We start from the raw sequence: 22,189 nt of genomic DNA, 5'->3' as shown, positions 1-22,189 counted from the left end.
TGGGGCATTGAGCCTTCTCAGGACCAAGGGCAAAGAGGAGATTATTGATGCAGAGGCTTGAGTGATATGATTGCTGCTTCACCCATGGAAGAAAGCAGGCCACAGAAGATGGGCAACATCTAGAAGTCAGAAAGGCAAGGAACCAGATTGTCCCTTTGAGCTTCTAGAAGTACAGTCATGTGGCCATATTGATTTTTATTCAAGGGAGACTCACTTTAGGTTTCTAACTTTGGTCCAGAACTTTAAGATAATAGATTTGTATAGTTGTCAACCCATTAATTTTGTAACAAATTGTTATGGCATTCATAGGAAAATAACAAAAAAATTCAACCAACTCTCTTTGTGGGCATTAAAAGATTTTGAGTGTAGATTTTATGAGAAAGTCACACTGGAAACAAGATCATTTAAAAATCTGTTAGTATAAAATTCAAGGATCATAATAACAATCTACTTGGGAACGAATGCATCTATACTGGCATCTGGTCTTGATTGCTTGATTGCTTGTCCGATTCATCTGTGTCACACTTGGATGGCCCCTGGGAAAACCCTCAGGACCCTGCAGTATATGCTGCAGGATTGGGAAACTACGTCTTGTTGAAACAGCAAAAAGGACCAGAACCATGAGTATGGTGGAGCATGCCTGTAATCCCAAACTTCAGGAAGTAGAGTCATGATATCTGCAGGCTAGTGAGTTCATACCTGGACTACACAGTGAGACCTGTCTGTTTTTATTTTTAAAGAATGAACTAATTATGGCAGATACTAACCAAGGAAAACAGGTGTTTAAGTGGATATAAGAAACTAGATGTAATCAAACATTTTGGAAGATAATTTGGTAATGGTATAAAAATATATATATGTCAAAAGCCTTGAAAAAAGCAAGTACTCCACCTTAACAATTGTACTTAGAAGAAAACTCATTGAGGGCTGGTGAGATGGCTCAGTGGGTAAGAGCACCCGACTGCTCTTCCGAAGGTCTGCAGTTCAAATCCCAGCAACCACATGGTGGCTCACAACCATCCGTAATGAGATCTGACTCCCTCTTCTGGAGTGTCTGAAGACAGCTACAGTGTACTTACATATAATAAATAAATAAAATCTTAAAAAAAAAAAAGAAAACTCATTGAATGGAAAAAAACAGATTACTACGCATATCATATGTGTACTTCAATCCTTTCATGGTTCTGTGATTGCATACAGAATAGCATGTGATGGATACGGACAGGATACAGCAGTATCCCCATTTAAGGTGAAGAATGAAGACGGGCAGGTTTTTGACTTGAACCTAGTTAAATGAATACCTCAAAGATCCTTCCCTTTTGGTACACTTGATTTTTATTAAAATCACTGAAACTGTGACTGTGACTATGACCAGCAGTTGCAATAAGTTGCTGTCTGGCTTTTTATGTTTAGGGAAACTACCATCCGATGTTGTAGGTTAAGCAAACGAAAATTTCATAGACACATGAAATTAAGCTATTAAAGAGTGGAAAACTACCTAGAGGTTTACTTACTGGCTGACATTCACTCAATTCATTTAATATGTAACAGTTTTATTTTTAAAGAGTGTTCAAATTCAAGTGAGGAATTTTTATCCATTTTTGTCTATAGTATTTTGTGTTTCAGTCACATGTTAGACTCAAATCCCATGAGGGAGGGACCAAAATTTACACAGCATCCTGAGTGTGATGTCTGCGGCACTTGGAGTTTTGATTAAACTGCACTACATGTGTGATTATTACTTGTAAACAGATGATTAGATATTAATTAGACAATAAGTGATTGTAAAGCACTTAGAATATAAAAGTGTTTATAAATAACACCAAGTGATAGCAACAATAATTCTTTACTGACTACGCAGCTGCTAATGTCAGTAAGAATGATTTTTTTTTTTACAGCTAATGGCAACTCTAATTTCTGCCCCAAATCCCTGTTATATCTGGTTTATATAGTAAAACAAAATCCATCATATTTCTACTGAGTTTAATCATCAGTATTTAGATATGTCTGTTGTATTTTGAGAAAGAATCTGTTTCTTTTCAAGACTTTCTCAAACACAGGTACAGCCATTAATGCTCTGCTGTCTGTTCCCTTTGCTACTAAGAACTTAGAGTGTCAAATATTTGGGTTTTCTTAGATACATTTTCTAAATTACACTTATTTATGTGGGGTGTGTGTGTGTGTGTGTGTGTGTGTGTGTCTGTCTGTCTGTCTGTCACTGCCTTGCCCATGGCATGAGTGTGGATGTCAAAGGATAACTTGTGAGTTGCTTCTTTCCTTACACCATGTGGAACCCATGGATCAAACTCAGGTTCTTAGGCTCAGCAGTGCCTTTGGCCACTGAGTCTGCTGACCAGCCTGCTTATTTTACATATAAGATACTAGGCCAGAGTTTGTCAGCCACATTTTCAATATACTGTAGGTTTGATGTGTTGGGTTTATGCAGTTGCACTTTAGTGCCACAAAACAGGGCTCAGAATCAATACATTTTGGTCAAACAAATGAGTAAAGGCTAACTCTTGGTTACTACAGAAGATTTTTAAAAAGTAGAAAATACATTTAAGAATGAAACAAACCACTTTAATTCTATCTTCTGGATCTTTTGGTTTTTCTTTTCAAAAATAAGTTTGAGCCGGGCGTGGTGGCGCACGCCTTTAATCCCAGCACTTGGGAGGCAGAGGCAGGCGGATTTCTGAGTTCGAGGCCAGCCTGGTCTACAAAGTGACTTCCAGGACAGCCAAGGCTACACAGAGAAACCCTGTCTCGAAAAAAAAAAAGTTTGAAGCTCTGTTTTGTTTTCCAGTTTTTCCCCCAGATACCTTTATGAATCCTGGCCTTGTATCAACCTCATTCTTAAGCAAAATGTTTGAGTTTTGTGTCAGAAGTAAATGTGAGAACCTGTGATGTCCAGATCCATAGTTATACGGATTTGAAATGAACTGTACAGGTCAAAGAGTGCCTCATGTTTCATGACATCAGTAGAAAAGGAGTAAAGGATACAATGAAGGAAGAGCCTGAACCACCCGATCATTGTTTTGAAACAAAGTAAATCTAGTTATATTGAACAGCAAAGCAGTATAGCTTAGTGGAAAGAAGTGTTCAATTCTGATTTTAAAAAATTGGACTCTTATCATTTACTATGCAACATTGGTTAAGTCACCTAAGCACACGGAAACTGTTTATTCATTTGAAATTTCACAGTATTCGATTTTGTGCTACACTGATACCATCTAATGGGGGAAAGTACTACAAAAAGGGTACCACGCTTCCCATCGGGAATTCTCTTTATTAGCAAGACTTTCCTGAAATAGATGAAAAGGATTTGTGCATGGGTTTCAATGACTTAACATGGCTGCTTCTCTTCAGACTGTCAAGGTTTAGACCTTAACTTTGAGCCACAGAGGGAAAACTGGGGATGTGACTCAGATGAAATTCAACAGGAGAGAAATAGGTTATAATATCTAGATGTGCCTCAGGGGGGGCAGTTTCTGAACAACCACCCCAGTGCATTTCCTCTGCCTGTGATAATTACACATAGCCTTGTTCCTTGCTTCAGCTTTCGGATTTCTTTGCACAGAGCTCCAAATGCCTTTCTAGTTGCACATGTGCTAACTAGCCCGGCCTCACATGCTTTTTGGAAGAAAGTGATGGTTTTTTTCCCCTATAACAAGAGTACCATAGTGGCTCATGGTGGCACACACCTGCCATCTCAGCTGTAGAGAAAAGGGATGGAAAAAGCCAAGACTAGGCTGGAATAGGATTAGTAGCCATGGCCTTGGTTAGCTGACTCTCAGGGCAACTAGAAGCCAAAGTTGGAGAGAACACAGGATGAGTTGTGTTCTCAATGTCTGACATGGGGGACTCAATGAAGATCCACATTTTATGGAGAAGCAGCCTTTGCTTTGCTGGGACAGTGAAGTACAGGGGAGGGAAAGGTATCTGCCCATTTTGAAACAGAAATGCAGAAAGCTGGGGGTGCAAGGCTGTGGTCCAGGCTCTGGGGGGGAGGGGGCTTCAGGAACTCAATTAGCAAGCAAACCTCTTACCTTATGGTGAGCCTCTTATTCCAGAGAGGGAATCAGAGGACCATTTAAGAACCATGCCATCAGCTCACTGACCCAGTATGCCCTGGGAGTTAAGTGCTTTCCAGTGTAAATACGTGACTCTAGCTCATGGTCCACACACAAACTTTATCGCGTGTTACAATACCTACTAAAGCAGGAGTGGCTCTTAAAATCCCTGATTCCTAGGCTCCATTCTCATTCAGTAGGCCAGGGAGGAGTGAGAATGTCTGAAGAGTTGCCAGGATTGTTGGGCTGATCCTTGGGGCACAACTCTCTAAGAACCACTTCCTGGTGGGGGTGTGGAGGTATGGGGTGTGGGGGATGTGGAAGGGGCAGGGGGTGGATCCAGATGAAAAATATCAAGACTGACAACGGCACTCTTACAGTCCAGTGCAGGTGAAAAGGGCCCTTTAAATAACAATGAAAATGTAAAAGCCCAAGTGAAGCTCTAGGACTTCAGGAGGACCATTCTAACCATATAGTAAAAGTTCATTGCCATGTAGATTTGGGACTAACCAACCTTATTTTTTGGAGTGGCTATTTTAATCTAGTTGTATGATGTCTTTATTTGTGTATTCATTACAATAAAGTGATTTAAAAAATGTTTTTTAAATGTAGTGCAGGGCTTGTTTTTTCCATGCTGATCATCTCAGTAGAGCAAAACCTGTGCCCTGAGTGTTTTGTGTTTCTAGAAGGGCAGGCAGAATAGGAAGGAGAGGACTCTTCTCAAGATGACAAGATAGTAGCTGGGAGATTTGCATCACTGGAGTTCTTTTTTATTCAAAGAGATTTTTAATTATGTGTATATTCATGTGTCCGTGGGGGTGGGTGGAGGTATATGTGTGTGATTGTAGATGCTTTTGGAGACCAGAGACATTGGAGCTCCCTGGAGCTGCACTTACAGGTGGTTGTGAGGTATCTAACATGTGTGCTAACAAATAAACTCAGGCAGCGGTGTGTGCTCTTAACCACTGAGCCATTTCTCTAGTCCCTAGAGTTCTCTTAAGCATACGTGTTATAGTGTCAAGTGAGCTACGTCATCCTGACTTAAATTGACAAGTTTGGTGGGGTTTTGTTTGTTTGTTTGTTTTAGTGTTTGTTGTTGTTTGTTTGTTGTTTTTTCAAGACAGGGTTTCTCTGTGTAGCTCTGGCTGTCCTGGAACTTCCTTTGTTGACCAGGTTGGCCTTGAATTCAGAGGCCCTTCTGCCTCTGTCTCTGGAGTGTTTGGACTAAAGGTGTGCACCACCATGCCTGGTTTAAATTAGCAGGTTCTTAATGGTCAACTTAAGTACTATTCTGCTACAGTACCTCTTTTCTTCTTTTAAGGCTAGCCTTTTGTTTATTTGAGAAGTAATAAAAAAAAGTGCCTCTTTATATTAGCAGGCCAGGTTTGAATTTGTGGAGAGTGATAGATAATGCATCCATTTGATCCTCCTCAATTCTATTAAGAAAGACAAGACTGGTATTTTTATTCCATCCTTTGAACCACTGTTTCTCAAGTTATGGTCCCCATACCTGCAGCATTAGAATTACCAAGAAGCTCACTAAAAATGCAAATGCAAGCCCCACCTCAAACCTGCAAAATTTGATTTTTGGATCTGTCATGGGACCAATAGTTTTCACTCCTAAAACATTGCTGGCTGGTGATTCTGTTGGTGTCCACTGCTGGTCTGTGGCCACACTTGCATGGAAACCGTAGTTAGAAACACAAAATGAAAGCTTTGGAAGCATAAGGATTTATTCGGCTTGAATGGATTCTTCCTTAGTTCCTTTTGTGCTACACTTGCTGTATCCCTCCCTGCTCCTCCTCCCTCTTCTTTAAATGCCAGCTCCATTGCTTATGAACTTTGAGACCCTACGCAATTACTCTAAGTTGCAATTTCCTTACTTAGAACGTGGGGATAATAATAGGATCTGCTTTGGGTTCTTATGAAGATTAAGGAAGATCTAAGTAAAGTACTTGGCACTGCACCTGTGCTTAACAAATACTAGTGATTTTATTTCTTACTAATATTAGACATGGCATTTCACTAGAACAAACACTTTGCAAGTTCTTTCCTTGGAATGTGTGTCTTCAGACTCCTCTTACACTGATGTTTTAGGATAATGTAAACACTAAAGGCACATCACTGTGGTTTTTTTTTTTTTTCCTCAGATTTCCATGAGCACTTGGATAGGAGTCTAGGCCCTATACTATAGGATATAGGAATGTTAGATAAGTGTACTGTGGAACAGATGACAGTAAGACTAATGGGGAAAGGCTGGCTGAGGAAGAGAGGGCAGTTAGACCTGGGACGCAGGCTGTCAAAGACAACCTACCTCCTTTAAACTTCCTCCTGGAGCAGCCCCAGGGATAGACAGAGTTACAACAGGCCTTAGGCATCTGTCAGTGTTCCTGTCTTATGCAGTCCAGAAGGTGAACTCTCAGATGCCCACAGTGAGTTGCCGGACAAGCCCTCAGACGCCAGCTGGCAATTGACCTAGTGGTTTGGGGCTTTAAAATGGCTCTGCCTTCAGAATGATTCCTATTTAGCAAATGTTCTGACTACAACTGCATTAAATGCTCATGCCAGGGAATGGTCCTTTATGCTCTTTTGCGACGCGTCTGGGGCACCTCAGGAAACAGCTTTATCTTATCTAAGAAGTGCAGGGAGTCCTTACCAGGCACTGACAGAGACCTTCACAAGTGAATTAAATGCAAAAAACAAAAGCAGCAAGTTCAGGCCTGGTGGGTAAGGCAGGCCAGCCAATGGGCCCCGGCCGCTCCCAGGTGGAGTGGTACTATGATGACAGTAACCAACCAGCGTGCTCCATGCAAATGAGGATACTGTATCCGCACCAGACGCTCCCGTGCTGTCTGGTTGTTATAGTGATAAACTGAGGCCCTGCCTCTGGGCTTCTCCGAGAAAGAAAGGGGTGGTGTGTGCGTTGGGGGTGGGGGGTAACCTCTTTACTTCCCCCCAGGGAAGACAAAAAGAAGGGAAGAAGAAGGGGGATGGGTAGGGAAGAGAAAAATACGTGACAAAGAAAACATTCTTTGCCTGGGAGGAGACTCCCAGAGGGTGTAGAGCTGGAGGGAGCATTCACTGGCCATGCCAGTACTTACCACTGATGCTGAGTCAGAAACAGGTATCCCAAAATCCCTTTCCAATGAGCCTCCCTCAGAAACCATGGAGGAAATAGAGCACACATGCCCACAGCCTCGACTGGTAAGTAAAGACAAAGGATGGAAATGTATGCGTGGCTATGGCACAAAAGAGTTCCTTCTGTGCCCGCAGCCAGCGAGGAAAAAAAAAAAAAAAAAAAAAAAACGATGCTTACAGGATTTTCATGTAAATGAGAATGGAGCTGCAGCCTAATCCTTCTCAGCTGTTTATACTTAGCTCCTATACCGGACACAGTTCTCAGCTTACAAAGCATTATTGTATTGGCTGGGTAGGAAACGGGCTGCTGGGGATATGTTGTGCTTTTTTGTGCTTTGGGAGAAGAAAGAATGACCTTCCCCCCCCCCTCCCTTTTAGGTGCATTGTCACAGTTTTAAAATGGTTTTCTTCTTCACAAACCTCGGACTGCTTCCCCGGTGAAGTTCTCTAAATTCTAGCTCAGGAACGATTTCTTTCTTTCTTCCTCTCTTTCTTTCTTTCCTTCATACCTATTGGCAAACGAAAACTATATGAAAACAAAACACCCTCATTCTTCTGATATATACCTTGAGGATGCATGTAGAAAGAACGTGCGTTGAAAAGGAAGCGTGAACCTTTTTAGGACGATACTGAAGATTTCTAGTCAGGCAATGGCAACCTGGAGATGCTACGTTTATTTAGAATGGGGATGCATGCCTTTAAGAATGAAAGTACAGAAACGGGGCTAGAGCTTTCTTCTCTCTCAGTAACTGTGTCTCTATTGAGCAGCTTCTCTCACACTTGTTCTATCCTTTAGGTAAATGAGGAAGTTTCTTCTCAACCACGTCAGCAACCTGGCCTCAAGGAATTAAAAAAAAAAAAAGTCAAATGGATTGTAGGTTTCTTGAAGCTTGAAATCCTATACAACTTGGGGATACTGCTCTTTGAACCCCCAAATCCAAGACACACACTAGAGTTATCTTTTCTTCAAGGATTTCTTCCAAGTTAAAACGTAAAGTGTTTTGATTGGCTGTGCAGTTTGACAGTAGGGAGACATTTTTTTTTTTAAAGAGGTTTGGTTTTTTTTTTTTGTTTTGGATTTTTTTTTTTTTTTTTTGGTGTAGAATTTTATATGAGCCCCCACATAATCTGGACTTACAGATTTCAATGCTAATCAACTATTGAACTGTTATTTCTTAATAAGGGTTTGAAGGCAGGCTTGGATCAACTTTCTGAAATCAGATAACTAGCGGGGAGTTATATTAGACAAGTTTCTATGTTTTGAGGCATGTTTTTAGGCTATTTCAATATTAACTACTTCTTAGCCCATTAACCAGTGACTGTGTGACATAAGTCATGTGGCCTCTGTGCACTTCTGTCATATAAATTGTTCTGATAAATTGGTTATTTAAAAATTCCTCTGGGCCACTAAACAACTCATGGTTTAACAGTGGAAAAAACTGACCGCTAAAAGTGAATTACAAAATCTCCCAGAATATACATTTTAAATAAGTGCAATATACAAACTTGAAACCATACACCTTTGGATAAAGAGTTTAGGCAGCAGAGAGAAAGGCAGTATCCAGCCCCAGTTTAATATATTTTCTCTCCCTCTCACCTTTTAGCTGTTCCACTCCTTGCCTAGTTGGCCTGAGAGGGACTAAGTTCAGTTTACTCTTTTGCTTTGGCTTTTGACAGCTTCTCTCAGGTAGTAACTGACCAAAGCCAAACCCAGCAGTGCCTTACCGTCTCCTTCTACACATGTGCAGAAATAAGGGATTGACAGAATTCCTTCAGAGAAACTAAGTAACTCCCTAAAGATCCCTTTGAAGGGCCACAGGTAGGCACTAAACCAGAGGGGTATGATCTCGTGCCTGTAGAATTTGTTCTTCAAGTGAGATGCAGTCTCTTCCTATCTTTTTGTGGGGCTGGGGCGACACAAGCACCACAGAGGTAAGAGAGGTGTGTTCCAAAATGGAATTGTTGAAATAATTGCTTTGATCTACTTTGATAAAAGGTTTCTGTGGGCTGCTGAAATTGGCTATTTAAATACCTGCTTAAACTAGATTTTGTGAAGCATCTTTTTTGTTAGGAGCAAACTCTCACTATGGAGTTTGTTATGCCCTACATTTTGATTGATTTCTCGTAGCTAACTGGTCTTTGCCTGGGGTTTTGCTTCAGTAACTAAGGCACATGGTAACTACTTAATGATGGTTTTTGATGAAGAGAGGGAGTGGGACAGGAAAATGGGAAATTACCATTTCCTGTTTGTTTTTGTTTTCTGTTGATCATGAAGCATTCCTAGGAATTCCATTATTCAAATGTTATAAAGTCTGTGTTTCCCTATTCACCCAAGCTAGTCATATGTGGGTCACTCATGTAACAGCCATCCACAGGCAACAGGGTATGAATATTAAGTTGCATAAGTAACTTTGTTTTTTGTTTTGTTTTGTTTTGTTTGTGAAAGATTTGAGAGAAGTAAGTTTCGGAATGAAACTTCAATACAATACTCAGAATCCACCTCTGATGTCAGATCTTTTCTCCCAGTCATTGAAAGGAAGACTGGGATTTCCTGAATAAACAAGGCTTTATAGCAATCTATATTTTAGGTGCAATTTTAGGTGCAAATTGATAATGCTATTGAATTATATTCAATATATACTTCAGGTAAAATTTTTCTAAAGGGAAAACATGTAGTCTTTCCAGCTGCTTTAGTTTACATTGCAGAAAAATACAAAAGGAAAGGACTAAATAGAAAAAATTAGTACTGCTGAAGAAATTATAAAAATAATCATGGAAAATCATTTCACTTTTATGGAAGTCTATGTTTTGGGAGTATAACCTTCTTGCCCATATTACCAAGGTATCCAATTGGATACGTTTCTGAGAACTTTTCATTATTATGATATTTACTCTTGACTGGTTTTCTGTTACTTAATGTCTCCTGCTTAAATATGATACAAGGTGATTCAGAAGCTTAGATTTGAAAAAGAAAAGCTGAGGGGTCTTGGGTGAGATGAAGTAACCACTCTCCTTGGAAACCTACCTCTTGGGGGAGGAACACTTTTTGCAGGCATGGACTGTTCAAAAATTGCCCCAACCCCCTGACTATGCCTAGACTAATCCTCTGGGATCAGTGGGGTCTCTAAAAACCCTTCCTAACAAGGACTAGTTGTTCAAAAAGCTGTCTGCCTGAGTGAGGATTTAGTGAATCACCTTGGTCAAGTTCTTGGGGTACATTCTATTGTCATAAGGAAGCTGTAATTCTAGCCTACAAAAGTCCATGTCCATGAAGATGGATGTGGCATCAGTCAACATAGGAGACCTTGGAAATAAAGAAGGACTGGTTCAATGTGCCACGTTAGCAGGAGTTCATTTGGGGTTTTACTTTAAAGTGGAGCATTGCCAAGAGACTGCTGTCTTGCAGAGAAGGTGCATTATGTCATTTGGTATGTAGATACTCACCCACTGGTACTCAAAAAGACAACTGGGTTTCCAGCTATCGCTGTATTTCCTTTAGTAGTATCACCATCTATTTAGCCACTCAGTAGCATACATTTTAAAAGCAAGATGCTTTTAATGTGCTGTATTGGTACAAATAAGCTTCCTTGGGTATTTTCTATGGCCAACTGGAATTCTGCCCAAGGTTATTGTTAGACATTTTTTATTGGTTCATGTCCAAATGCAATACCCATTTCTTACAGATTGATAATAGGTATATTGCCCATGGAATCAATGAATTTATTTATCTCACTATTCTCCTAAGCACCCATTTGTCTAATGCTAAATTCCTTATGGAAAAAAAGCTTATATCAAATAGAAGGTCAGTACTTTGCTTTGTTTTGGTATTTGGGCATATAGAAACCAAAAAGGTACATAGGTCAGCATTCAGGCAATGCAGAGCATTTAAAGGATCCAATGATATAGGATTTTAGGAAGTAACTAAGAGACAACTCATTCCTTTTCCAAGCAGATTCACAGCCAGCCAAAGGGTGACAACTTCTAAATGCAGCAATATACCAGGTGATGTGGAGAGAAATAAAAGAAGTAACTCCATAGCCCCCACCTTTAAAGGTCGTTTCCACTTAATAGTCTAATGTGTAGATATTTGCCAGGATGCTGAAATCCCTTCAGAGAACTTTCTTGTAACTGTGACCTTAATAATTTGGGCCTTCTTAAAAAGCCATATTTTATCCATTGAGAGGAAGAAGTTCTCAGCAGGGAGGGTTCTATTAACCTTATCCCCAGGTTAAGACAAGTCTCACCATTTGAGGGTAAGATTACATTTTTTAAGCTTTAGCTGTATTTTGGGACAAGAAAAGGATCAGTCTGGAGCTAGGGCAATGACTCGCTTAGTAAAGAGCTTGTCTTGCTAACATGAAGACCTGAGTTTGATTCCTAGCAACTCATGTAAAAGCTGGGCATGGTGCCACACACCTGTAATCTCAATTCCGGGACAATGTCTCGAGACAGGAGGATTTTGCTGGCCAGCCAATTTAGCTGAACTGGTGATTTTCAGGTTCAGTAAGAGACTCTTAGCCGGGCATGGTGGCACATGCCTTTAATCCCAGCACTTGGGAGGCAGAGGCAGGCAGATTTCTGAGTTCGAGGCCAGCCTGGTCTACAAAGTGAGTTCCAGGACAGCCAGGACTACACAGAGAAACCATGTCTCAAAAAAACCAAAAAAAAAAAAAAAAAAAAAGACTCTCCCAAAATATAATGTGGAGAGCAACTGAGGACAACCCATGTAATCTCTGGCCCTGCAACTACACATGTATACCTCCACACATACATACAGATACAGGCATAAACACGCACACACACACACACACACACACACACACACACGGACCAGTCTATTTTTAGGGTCTCTTCAAGACCTAATTTTTTTAATTGGCTATTTTCTTTGTTTACATTTCAAATGTCCCCCTTCCTGGTTTCTACTCTGCAAGCCCCCTATCCCATCCCTCCTCCCCCTGCCTCTATGAAGGAGCTCCCCCACTCACCCACTGACTCCCACCTTACCACCCTAGCATTCTTCTATGCTGGGGCATCAAGCCTCCACAGAACCAAGGGCTTCCCTTCCCATTGATGACCGACCGACAAGGCCATCCTCTGCTACATGTGCAGCTGGAGTCATGGGTCCCTCCATGTATACTCTTTGGTTAGTGGTTTAGTCCCTGGGAGCTCTGGGGGGTACTGGATAGTTGATATTGTTGTCCTTCCTATGGGGCTGCTAACCCCATCAGCTCCTTCAATCCTTCCCCTAACTCTTCCCTTGGGGTCCCTGTGCTCAGTCCAATGGTTGGCTGTGAGCATCCTCATCTATATCGGTAAGGCTCTGGAATTCTCAGGAAAATGGATGAAACTAGAAAATATCATCCTGAGTGAGGTAACCCAGTCACAAAAGAACACACATGGTATGCACTCACTGATAAGAGGATATTTGCCCCAAAACTCGAAATACCCACAATACAACCCATAGACCATATGAAGCTCAAGAAGGAAGACCAAAGTGTGGATGCTTCAGTCCTTCTTAAAAGGGAGAGCAAAATAATTATGGGAGGTAGAGGGAGAGAAGGATCTAAGAGGATGAGAGGAGGGGGAGGATAAAAGGGGGCAGGGGCAGGTGTGGAAGAAGATTGGGGAGAGAAGTACAGAGGGTCAGGAAGTTGAACAGAGGTGTGTAGCAATTGGGGATGGGAAACTGGGGGTAACCACTAGAATGCCCCAGATGTCAGGGAAGCAAGAGGTTCCCAGGAGCCAACTCGGATGATTTTAGATGAAATACCCAACATAGGGGAGATAGAACTTGTAGAGACCATATCCAGAGGTTAGGCACAGCCCCTGTTGAGAGATGGGGTCACCCACCTATCTCAAAATTTTTAACCCAGAATTGTTCCTATCTAAATAAAATACAGGGACTAACAGTGGAGCAGAGACTGAAGGAAAGGCCATCCAGAGACTGTCCCACATGGGGATCCATCCCATCTGCAGAACCAAACCCAGACACTATTGCTTAAAGACCTATTGTAAGTGGCACACTCCAGCCGTTAGAACGGTGCTATCCAATGGAAATAGAATTCAAGCCATATGTGCAATTTAAAACTATCTAACAGACAGAGTTTTAAAGTGAAAAATGTATAGATGTATCATTTTCTAAAAGATTTATTTATTTTATGTATATGAGTACTGTAGCTGCCTTCAGACACACCATAAGAGGGAATCGAATCCCATTACAGATGGTTGTGAACCACCATGTGGTTACTGGAATTTGAACTCATGACCTCTGGAAGAATAGTCAGTGCTCTTAACTGCTGAGCCATCTCTCCAGCCCCCATGATGTATCTTATTTAGTGCCATGTATCATGAATATTATGTCAACATGCCATCCATATAAAAGTATTATATATTATTTTATATGTATGTACATATGTGTGTACATGTTTGTGTGTGACAGTATATAAGATGGCACATGTAAGTACAGATATGTGGCCATTATATCTAGTATTATATGGTTTCTGATGATCTGAACTCAGGCAATCAAGCTTTTACCCACCGGGTCTTTTTCTACTGTTTTTCTTTCATACAAGTCTAAAATCCAGTAAATATATTGTTTGGTTTCAGATACTGAAACAAGGGACTAAGGTGTATATCTTACATATCAAAGTAAACCTGGCCTCCAGGTTCTCCCAGCATCCCTCAGTCTCTACCTGGCATACTCTGCCTGGCATACCCTGAACTTTCCAGCCCAAGGGCTGGGCTACCCTTCCCCCAGAGGCTCTTCCTATATAACCCAGACATTCTCCTCCCCTCCCCTCCCCTCCCCTCCCCTCCCCTCCCCTCCCCTCCCCTCCCCTCCCCTCCCCTCCCCTCCCCTCCCCTCCCCTCCCCTCCCCTCTCCTCTCCTCTCCTCTCCTCTCCTCTCCTCTCCTCTCCTCTCCTCTCCTCTCCTCTCCTCTCCTCTTTTCTCTCCTTGCACCTGTGACCTTTCTGTCTTTCTCTCTCCCTCCCCTAACCCCTTTCCCTATTGTGACTTCCCAGGCCTTGATCCTAGAGGCCATTGAACTTGCCAGCCCCAAAACAGCTTCCCAATAAACCTGCCTTTAATATAATCTAATCTGGCTTTAATTGGCTTATTTCACCAGCATCAGAGAAATAACCTATCATATATCTCAATTCAGAATAAAGTTTCAAGTGCTCAGTGGCCATGTACAGCTTTAGAGTAAACTCAGACACCTTTATACCTAGTTCAATTCATGTTGAGCTTTGAGGATCTACAGTAAGTACTTTTCTTTTTTGGGGGGTGGTGGTAGTTTCCAGACAGGGTTTCTCTGTGTAGTCCTGGCTGTCCTGGAACTCACTCCATAGACCAGGCTGGCCTCGAACTCAGAAATCTGCCTGCCCCTGCCTCCCAAGTGCTGGGATTAAAGGTGTGCGCTACCAGGCCCGGCTGTACTTTTTCTTAGTTTACAGTTTATATAAGGTTGGGATTATATAGCTCAGTGGTAGAACCTATCATGCATGAGGACCTAGGTTCAACCCTCACAATACTGCCAAAAGAGAGAAATCCAGTGTTCAATGCACCCATACATAAATGTATCATAGCAAGTTGAACACCACCACCTCCTATTTTATACTCTTGTATTTTATTTGTTAAGCTATTCTGTTTCAGTTAGTAGGATAATGCAGTAATCTAGAGAGTTAATGAGTTTTCATTTATGGCCTGAATGGGAGAAGGAGAACTTGTGAGATATTAGAGAGGCAAATGTATCAAGATTTGGTCATCTAGTCTGAAGTTGGGGCAGGGTCAAGGAAGGCTAGTTTTCCTGGCTCCAGCATTTGAGTGTGGTCACTGCAAGCGAACATCAGGAGTGAGGAGTGTGGAAGACACCATGGGATTTCCATTTACTATTATCTACTCAGTGTTGTTTGTGAAGCTCAGGAGAGACTTTGGAACTGAAAGCAGAGATTGTAGGAACAACATGGAAGAGGTGGCTTTCAAATTGATGACAGTGAATGTGGGTCACCTCAGAAGGAAGTGGATTGAAACAATTACTAGGAAAGATGCCTCGGGATAGTATTAATGGTGGGTGACTCACTGCTGTAATAGCAGCAGTTGGAGGCTAAGATGGTGTCTTGTCTAGATTTACACCAACTTGAAACAAGATAGTCATTTGGGCAGAGGAACTCTTAGTTGAGAAATGTCTCCAAAAGTTTTTTTGCCTTGCTCTGGGCTTGGTAGCATGCACCTTTAAATCCCAGAACTTGGGATGCAGAGGAAGGTGGATGTCTGTGAACTCAAGGCCAGCCTGGTCTACATTAGGAAGTTATAGGACAGCATGGAGAGAGACCTGTCTCAAAAAAATAGGTATGCCTATAGGCAAGTCTGTAGTGCATTTTCTTAATTGATACTGGTGTGCGAAGGCTTGGCTCACTATGCATGGTGATACCCCTAGGCTGGTATCTGGGTTCTTGGGTAAAAAAAGCAGGTTAGACAAGCCAATAAGCAGTAGCCCTCAATGGCTTCTGCATCGGCTCCTGCCTCCACGTTCCTGCCCTGTTTAAAAGTTCCTGCTCTGACTTCCTTCAGTGATAAAAGAGTGTGGTGTGGAAGTGTAAACTGAAATAAGCCCTCTCCGCCCTAAGTTGTATTTTGCTCATGGTGTTTTATCACAGCAATAGAAACCCTAGTTACAATAGATGGGAAGGTTGACAAGTGTGAGGATAGGTTGGGCTATACAACAAGACTTTCTTTTTCAAACAACAGCAACAAAAAACCCATGTAAAACAAACAAAACCAATCACCAGTCACCTTAAACAATCCTGTGACAAAGCTAACTCTAGGACTCTATGTTAATCACAGTTACTATCGCTGTGATGATGGCCACACACTACTTGAGGAGAAAGGGGCTTATTTAGCTTACATTATCCCCAGTCAAAGTCTAGAATGGGAAGCCAAGATGGGGACCTGGAGACTGGAACTGATGCAGAGGCCATGGAGGGGTGCTGCTTACTGGCTTGCTCCCCACCACTTGCTCAGCTTGCTTTCTTATAGAACCCAGGACCACCAGCCCAGGAATATCACAACCTACAATGGGATGAACCCTCCCCCACTGACTACTAATTAAGAAAATGAACTCAGCCCCTCTACATCAATCATCAATCAAGAAAATATCCCACAGACTTGACCTCATGGGCCTTGTCTTCTGGAGGCATTTTCTCAATTAAGGTTCACTCTCTTAAGACAATACTAGTTTGTGTCAAGCTGACATAAAACCAGCCAGCACAGAAACAATGTGCACTAAACAATGTACATTATTATGTTCTTGGAGGAAAAGGAACAGAAGAGCTGCAGATCAATTGATTAGAATATTCCTAATTCTTGCCTGTCTGTACATGAAATTTGGCTAAATTAATCTATTTTTATCCCCAGATCTTTCCAGGACAGAATCCCAAGGAAGATACAGAAAGAGCCAACAGAGGAAGGATTATGGAAAGGGAAGAGAAATGTATTTCTCAAATGACTGAGAGATCAGGGTACCAAGGGGAGGGTAAATTCCCAGAGAGAACATCCAAAGTCAGCAGAGAGAGCAAATGAGGTGAAAAGACAGAAGGAAGAATTTCAGATTGGATTTAGGAGATAGTCAGTGGTTATGTTTTGGTAAAGCTGTGTGAGTTTGGGTTCAATTAAGTTATGCGAAAGAATAGTGCAAGTTGAGGGTCCTTCTTATCTGATAGCATTCTGCTGCTGTCTGTAAAGGGAAAATCGTAGTGGCTTGATTCTGGCAGATGCAGAAGTATCACTTTGCGGTATCCTGGGATGCTAGATCCTGTCACAGAATGTTTTTCAGAGGTTGTTAGACTGCGAGTAGGAAGAGTTAGAAATGGCTAGCGAGATAGTTCCTTTCGTAAAATCTCACAGAGCATGAAGATCTGGGTTTGATTTGAAACTTGGGCACAATATCTCAAGCTTATGGTTCCAGTTCTGTGGAGTGAAAGGAGGCTTTTTGATCTCCACACATGTACACAAACACACACACACAGAGAGAGAGAGAGAGAGACAGAGACAGAGACAGCAACAGAGACAGAGACAGAGACAGAAATGGGGGTGGTGGGAGAGTATGCTGGTTCTTGATAAGATAGAATGATGAGAGCAAGCAAACCAGGTCATTCATGGTCTCTGAAGCACTACAGCTGCCAACAAGAGGAACCTAGGATAGCCAGAGGGGACTGGCCTGGCCCGAAGTGCAAAGGCTGGGGGCTGGTGAAGCTGAAAAGTCTCCATTCACCGAAGCCTGCTAGGTTACACAGTTTTGTTTTATTTTGTTTCGTTTCATGAAATTATTGTATGAATTTGAGAAAATCACAATTCTTCTATATTCCAAATCTTCCATCCCAAAGGAGTGACACAGGTGATGGTTTTACCATGGAATGTGATCCATTGCTGTATGTCTGTCCAACCTGCTGTTCCAATCAAAAGTCAGGGCTCTGCCACTCCTTGTTTCTGTTTCATCCTATCCACTTGGAGACAAGATAGGTTGAATGATTTTTTTAAAGATTTATTTATTTATTAATTAATTAATTTATTATATGTGTACACTGTAGCTGTCTTCAGACACTCCTGAAGAGGGCATCAGATTTTTGTTATGGATGGTTGTGAGACACCATGTGGTTGCTGGGATTTGAACTCAGGACCTTTGGAAGAGCAGTTGGTGCTCTTAACTGCTGAGCCATCTCACCAGCCCCTGAATGATTTTTTTTTTTTTTTATGGTAAGACAGACTGGCTAAATATGTGTAAGAAATGTTCACAAAGTACTTTGAAATTTTACATTAATGTTGTACAAACCACTTCTGATTTCTGCTTTTTGTCTCAGATGCTTCTTCAAAAGATTGAATGTATTCCAAATTGTATTTGTTACATTCTATTCATTGTTTAAAGAAAGCTATGTTGAATCTTCTCCTCATGTGAACAATAGTCTCCTAATTTACCTGTTTCATAATACTGAAGTTTGAAGCATTGGCTTTCTTTGAGGCATGGCAGTATCACATTGAATTAAGAGTTTTCTTAACAGAGGCTGTCCATCTAAGTTCAATGCTTGGGGTGAAAACCCAGCAACTGGGAAAAACAATAGTCTTGAAGCTCTTGTGTCTTTAGCTAGTGCCTGAGCAAAGCTTCTCGGGGAAATAAACATAGAAAAAGAATTATTCCATCTGCTCACAGGGGGCAGGATGAGAAGGAGAACAGAAGGAAGGTAGGAATGAAGTCAGTCATTGCAAGCCAGGCCTATTTTCTTCCAATAATCTCCCAGGTAACAGCCTCTCCCTTGCTAGGGTCTGATTACCCGTTGCTGGCCTCAGACCATAGTATTATTGTTTTAACATTCCTACCTTCCTCTTTATCCCAGCATGAACTGGGTTATAAGGGAGGCTGGAGAAGCTGACCCTGCTTGGGGAAAGACAGTTTAGCACACTCAATGATCTTGAAGGCGGACTTGAAAACACAGTGATTAGAAAATAAAGCAGCAAGCCCTGGTAGTGTAAGCCTGTGTAATAATGTGCAGGGCCACACAGGGCTAGCCTATTGAGCAGGATTCATTTTCATATAATCTCCTCCCTCCAGCCCAAGTCTTTGACTTGGGGTTTTTGTTTTCCTCTCCGTAATTCTTGCATGCTGAACCTGACATCAGTGTAAAAGGACGCTGAGGGTTATTTAAATGGGCATTAAAGAAAAATAACAACAGCAATAATAGGTTAATAGAAACATCATGAATGATGTGTAGAGCTTATTGCCAAATGAATGATGTTGAAAGCCCATTCCTAGGACACACAGGTCTCTAGGCTTCATCTCTAGTACGCCTAATAGTGACTGCAGGCACAGTCACATAATAATAAACTGTATTGTAGCTCCAAATTGTTTAGTTATAAGGTAATTGTTCTATACTGGTTCCAGGCTGGAGGTCTTACTCATTTTTCTCAGTAGGTGATAGAGAAATGGTACAGCCATTCATAGTCACACTGTAGTGGGCACTGTGTTGAATGTTCTATATGTGTTAAACACGTACAAACAGGCCACAGGCTCATGACATAAGAATTACAATTCTTCACACTAAAAGAAAATTATGAAAAACATTCCCCCCAAATTAGATACTAACCGATTAAGCAGAGATTTCAAATTAGATCCATCTGACTTCTAAACTATATACATGTCTCAAACCAGTGAGCCATGAGTTACCTGCTCAAGCCCCTAGAGGATTCAGAAGCGATATGTGTGGGAAAGCACTTTGCAGAATACTGTATTTAGACCTCCTGTGTCACACTTTTAAATTTCAGGACTGGGAAACAAATCTGATATCTAGGTTTTTTGTAGTAAAATTAGAAATTAAAAGTAAGTACAATTATTATTATTATTTTTTTTTTTTGCAATGCTGGGAATTGAACTCAGGGTTTTTCATGTTAAGTATGTGGTTTACCACTGATTACACTCAGGTCTCAAAGGAAAGACTTTGACATAGTAATTACCCTCTGAAGAAACTTGTACATATGGTCAGAGCCACCCAGCCCCCTAGTATGTTTTACCCAAATGCTCAGTAGAAGAGGACTGGGCAAATAAGTTGTAGTCTATCTATATGGCAATGAGAATGAAGACTAGACAATCAACTATAAGAATGTAGCTTATCTCACAATCCAGATATGACGTAATACATATGACATAGTTTCCTTTCCACAAAACACAAAATGAGATAGGCAGAGCTCACCAAGGATATTAGAAGTCAGCATAGTGGGAGGGGCAAGGGATGGATAATAGCACAGGTCAGTGACTTGCTCTGGATGCTGTGTATACCCAGGGTTTACAGGAGAACCCAAAGAGTGGTCGTTAAGGCTACCCAAATCCTCTCTATATCCACCTGTCTCTCCATGAATTCTGTTTAAATTGTTCTTCTTCACTCCACAGTCTACCAGGATGGGATCCTGGGAGCAACATTTTGAGGGTTAATAGAGGAGGGTCCCATAAAGAAGACAGAATGAGGGCTGATGAGATGGCTCAGAGGTTAAGAGTGACTGCTCTTCTAAAGGTCCTGAGTTCAAATCCCAGCAACCACATGGTGGCTCACAACCATCCATAACGAAATCTGATGCCGTCTTCTGGAATGTCTGAAGACAGCTACAGCGTACTTACATATAATAAATAAATAAATAAATAGAAGAAGACAGAATGATAGTTCTCATATAGCTAGGAGACCAGGAGTCCAAGACACCATCATCCCATTGATATTTCCTCCATCTCCCCATAAAATAATAAACTAGCTTTAGTTTAAGAAGTCATATATTTTGCAGAGAATACCTTCTTTGGAGCATATTTGTCCATTGCTCATAAACACACTTTTATTATTAAAATACAATCTTGCACATACTTCAAGCTGAGCCATGTTAGAAATAGCTGTACTCAATCTGACTGCATAGCAAACCTCCCACACTACATAATTTGTTCTAATGCTTGTTTCTTCCAACCCTCAGCAATGTTTTCTATATGTCTTCTAAACATATTTTCTGACAAAAGACTGTGTTTTACCTTGACATCATTTTTTTCTCCTTCATGTTACAGTTATTTGTTTTACGGTAGCAGGAAGAACAGGATTTGATTTTTTTTTCTCTTTTAGACTACAGGAAACTGAAAAAATACTTCTAAATATTTATCACTACATGTGACAATATTTTTTTAAAGTGCTGGGTTGAGTATCCTATGACTCAAAACATGAAACTTAAAAGAATCATCTGTCTTCATGTTCTGAATGCTTCATTTTAGAATACCATGATAATTACAATAGCTTTATAGTACCTCCATTAGCTGATATCTTGAGGTATGATATATGCTCAAACTGGAACATCCTGGCATTTCTAATAGTCTGCTGTATAATAATTTTCATTTCAGCTGTCATCTTGTGAGATCAGATTAAGTATTCATTGGTTATGTCTGATCACGTGGCTGATACAGAACTCATGCAGGCAATAGAAGCATCAGCTCTGCTGCCTTTCCTTTTCCTTCTCTTCCTCTTTTGTGGTTTATTGCTCTTTGTTTGTTTCATTTTGTTTCCTTTCACTTTTTAAAAGACAGAGTTTAATGTATCTGAGACTGATCTCCAACTTACTATACAGCCAAGGATGACCTTGAACTTCTGCTCCTCCTGCCTGTACAGCCCCAGTCCTGAGGATAGAGGCATGGAGCCCGGTTCTATGTGGTGCTGGGTATCAAGCTCATGGCTTCGTATATGCTAGACAAGCACTCTGTCAACTGAGCTTCATTGCCAACCCCAGCCCTGCCGTTTTCTTGTTGTTTACCAGTGCTGCCTCCCTATTTTATTGCAAGAAATATTTTTTGAAAAACTCATTGTTATTACTTTTAGTTCTGTGTATGCAGGGGTATGTGCACATGAGTGTCAATATCTTCAGAGGGCAGAGGCATGGGATCCTCCTGGAGCTGGAGATAAAAACAATTGTTAGCTGCCTGGATGTGATGCTGGGAGACAAACTCAGGTCCTCTGCAAGAGCAGTATAGGCTCTTGACCACTGGACCAGCTCTCTAGCCCTTTGTTGCAGGAAATGTTTTAAGCCACTCACTGATCTTATGAGTATCTGTTTGGCTAAAATTAGATAATACATTCCAAAAGGCATTGATCAAAGCCTAGGTGAGCTGTAAGTCAGGCCACCCAATTTGCACACCCTGCTCCCCACAGGCCATTGTATACTTTACCATGACAGAGATGGGGTGCTAGTGCAAATCCACATGTTAGAATTAGATCTTAGCAATGATGCCTTTCTTGATTACTGACATGAAAAGCAACTGTAAATAGTGCAAGATTCATTGTCCTCACTGTCCACTGCACTGTCTTCCGCTTTGCATATAAGGACACAGTAGTCTACACATTCCAAATATTGCCATTGGGTGCTGCTGTAATGGAGAAGATCTGCATTTGTAGACTCTATGTTTGTTTCCTTATAG

At 41.2% G+C, this 22,189-nt stretch overlaps 1 protein-coding gene across 2 annotated transcripts in view; it reads left to right on the top strand.

Annotated features, from left to right (window-relative positions):
• The window catches only part of Pcyt1b (phosphate cytidylyltransferase 1B, choline), a 92,087-nt gene that overhangs the window by 15,089 nt on the left and 54,809 nt on the right, over nucleotides 1-22,189 (top strand). The window contains exon 1 of one of the 2 annotated variants that reach the window (XM_021153166.2): nucleotides 6,990-7,274. The exons of the other annotated variant lie outside the window; for it this stretch is intronic. Within the exon in view, the coding sequence (XP_021008825.1) occupies nucleotides 7,158-7,274 (117 nt within the window). The 5' untranslated portion in view covers nucleotides 6,990-7,157. Of the gene's footprint in view, nucleotides 1-6,989; nucleotides 7,275-22,189 lie in introns of those variants that run through there. 2 annotated transcript variants of the gene reach the window in all.

This window comes from Mus caroli, unplaced genomic scaffold, assembly GCF_978045245.1.
Source record: "Mus caroli unplaced genomic scaffold, Mus_caroli_1 scaffold_5, whole genome shotgun sequence".
Lineage (NCBI taxonomy): Eukaryota > Metazoa > Chordata > Mammalia > Rodentia > Muridae > Mus > Mus caroli.
The sequence above is the reverse complement of the archived record's forward strand: the minus strand, read 5'-3'. Positions and strand labels throughout refer to the sequence as shown.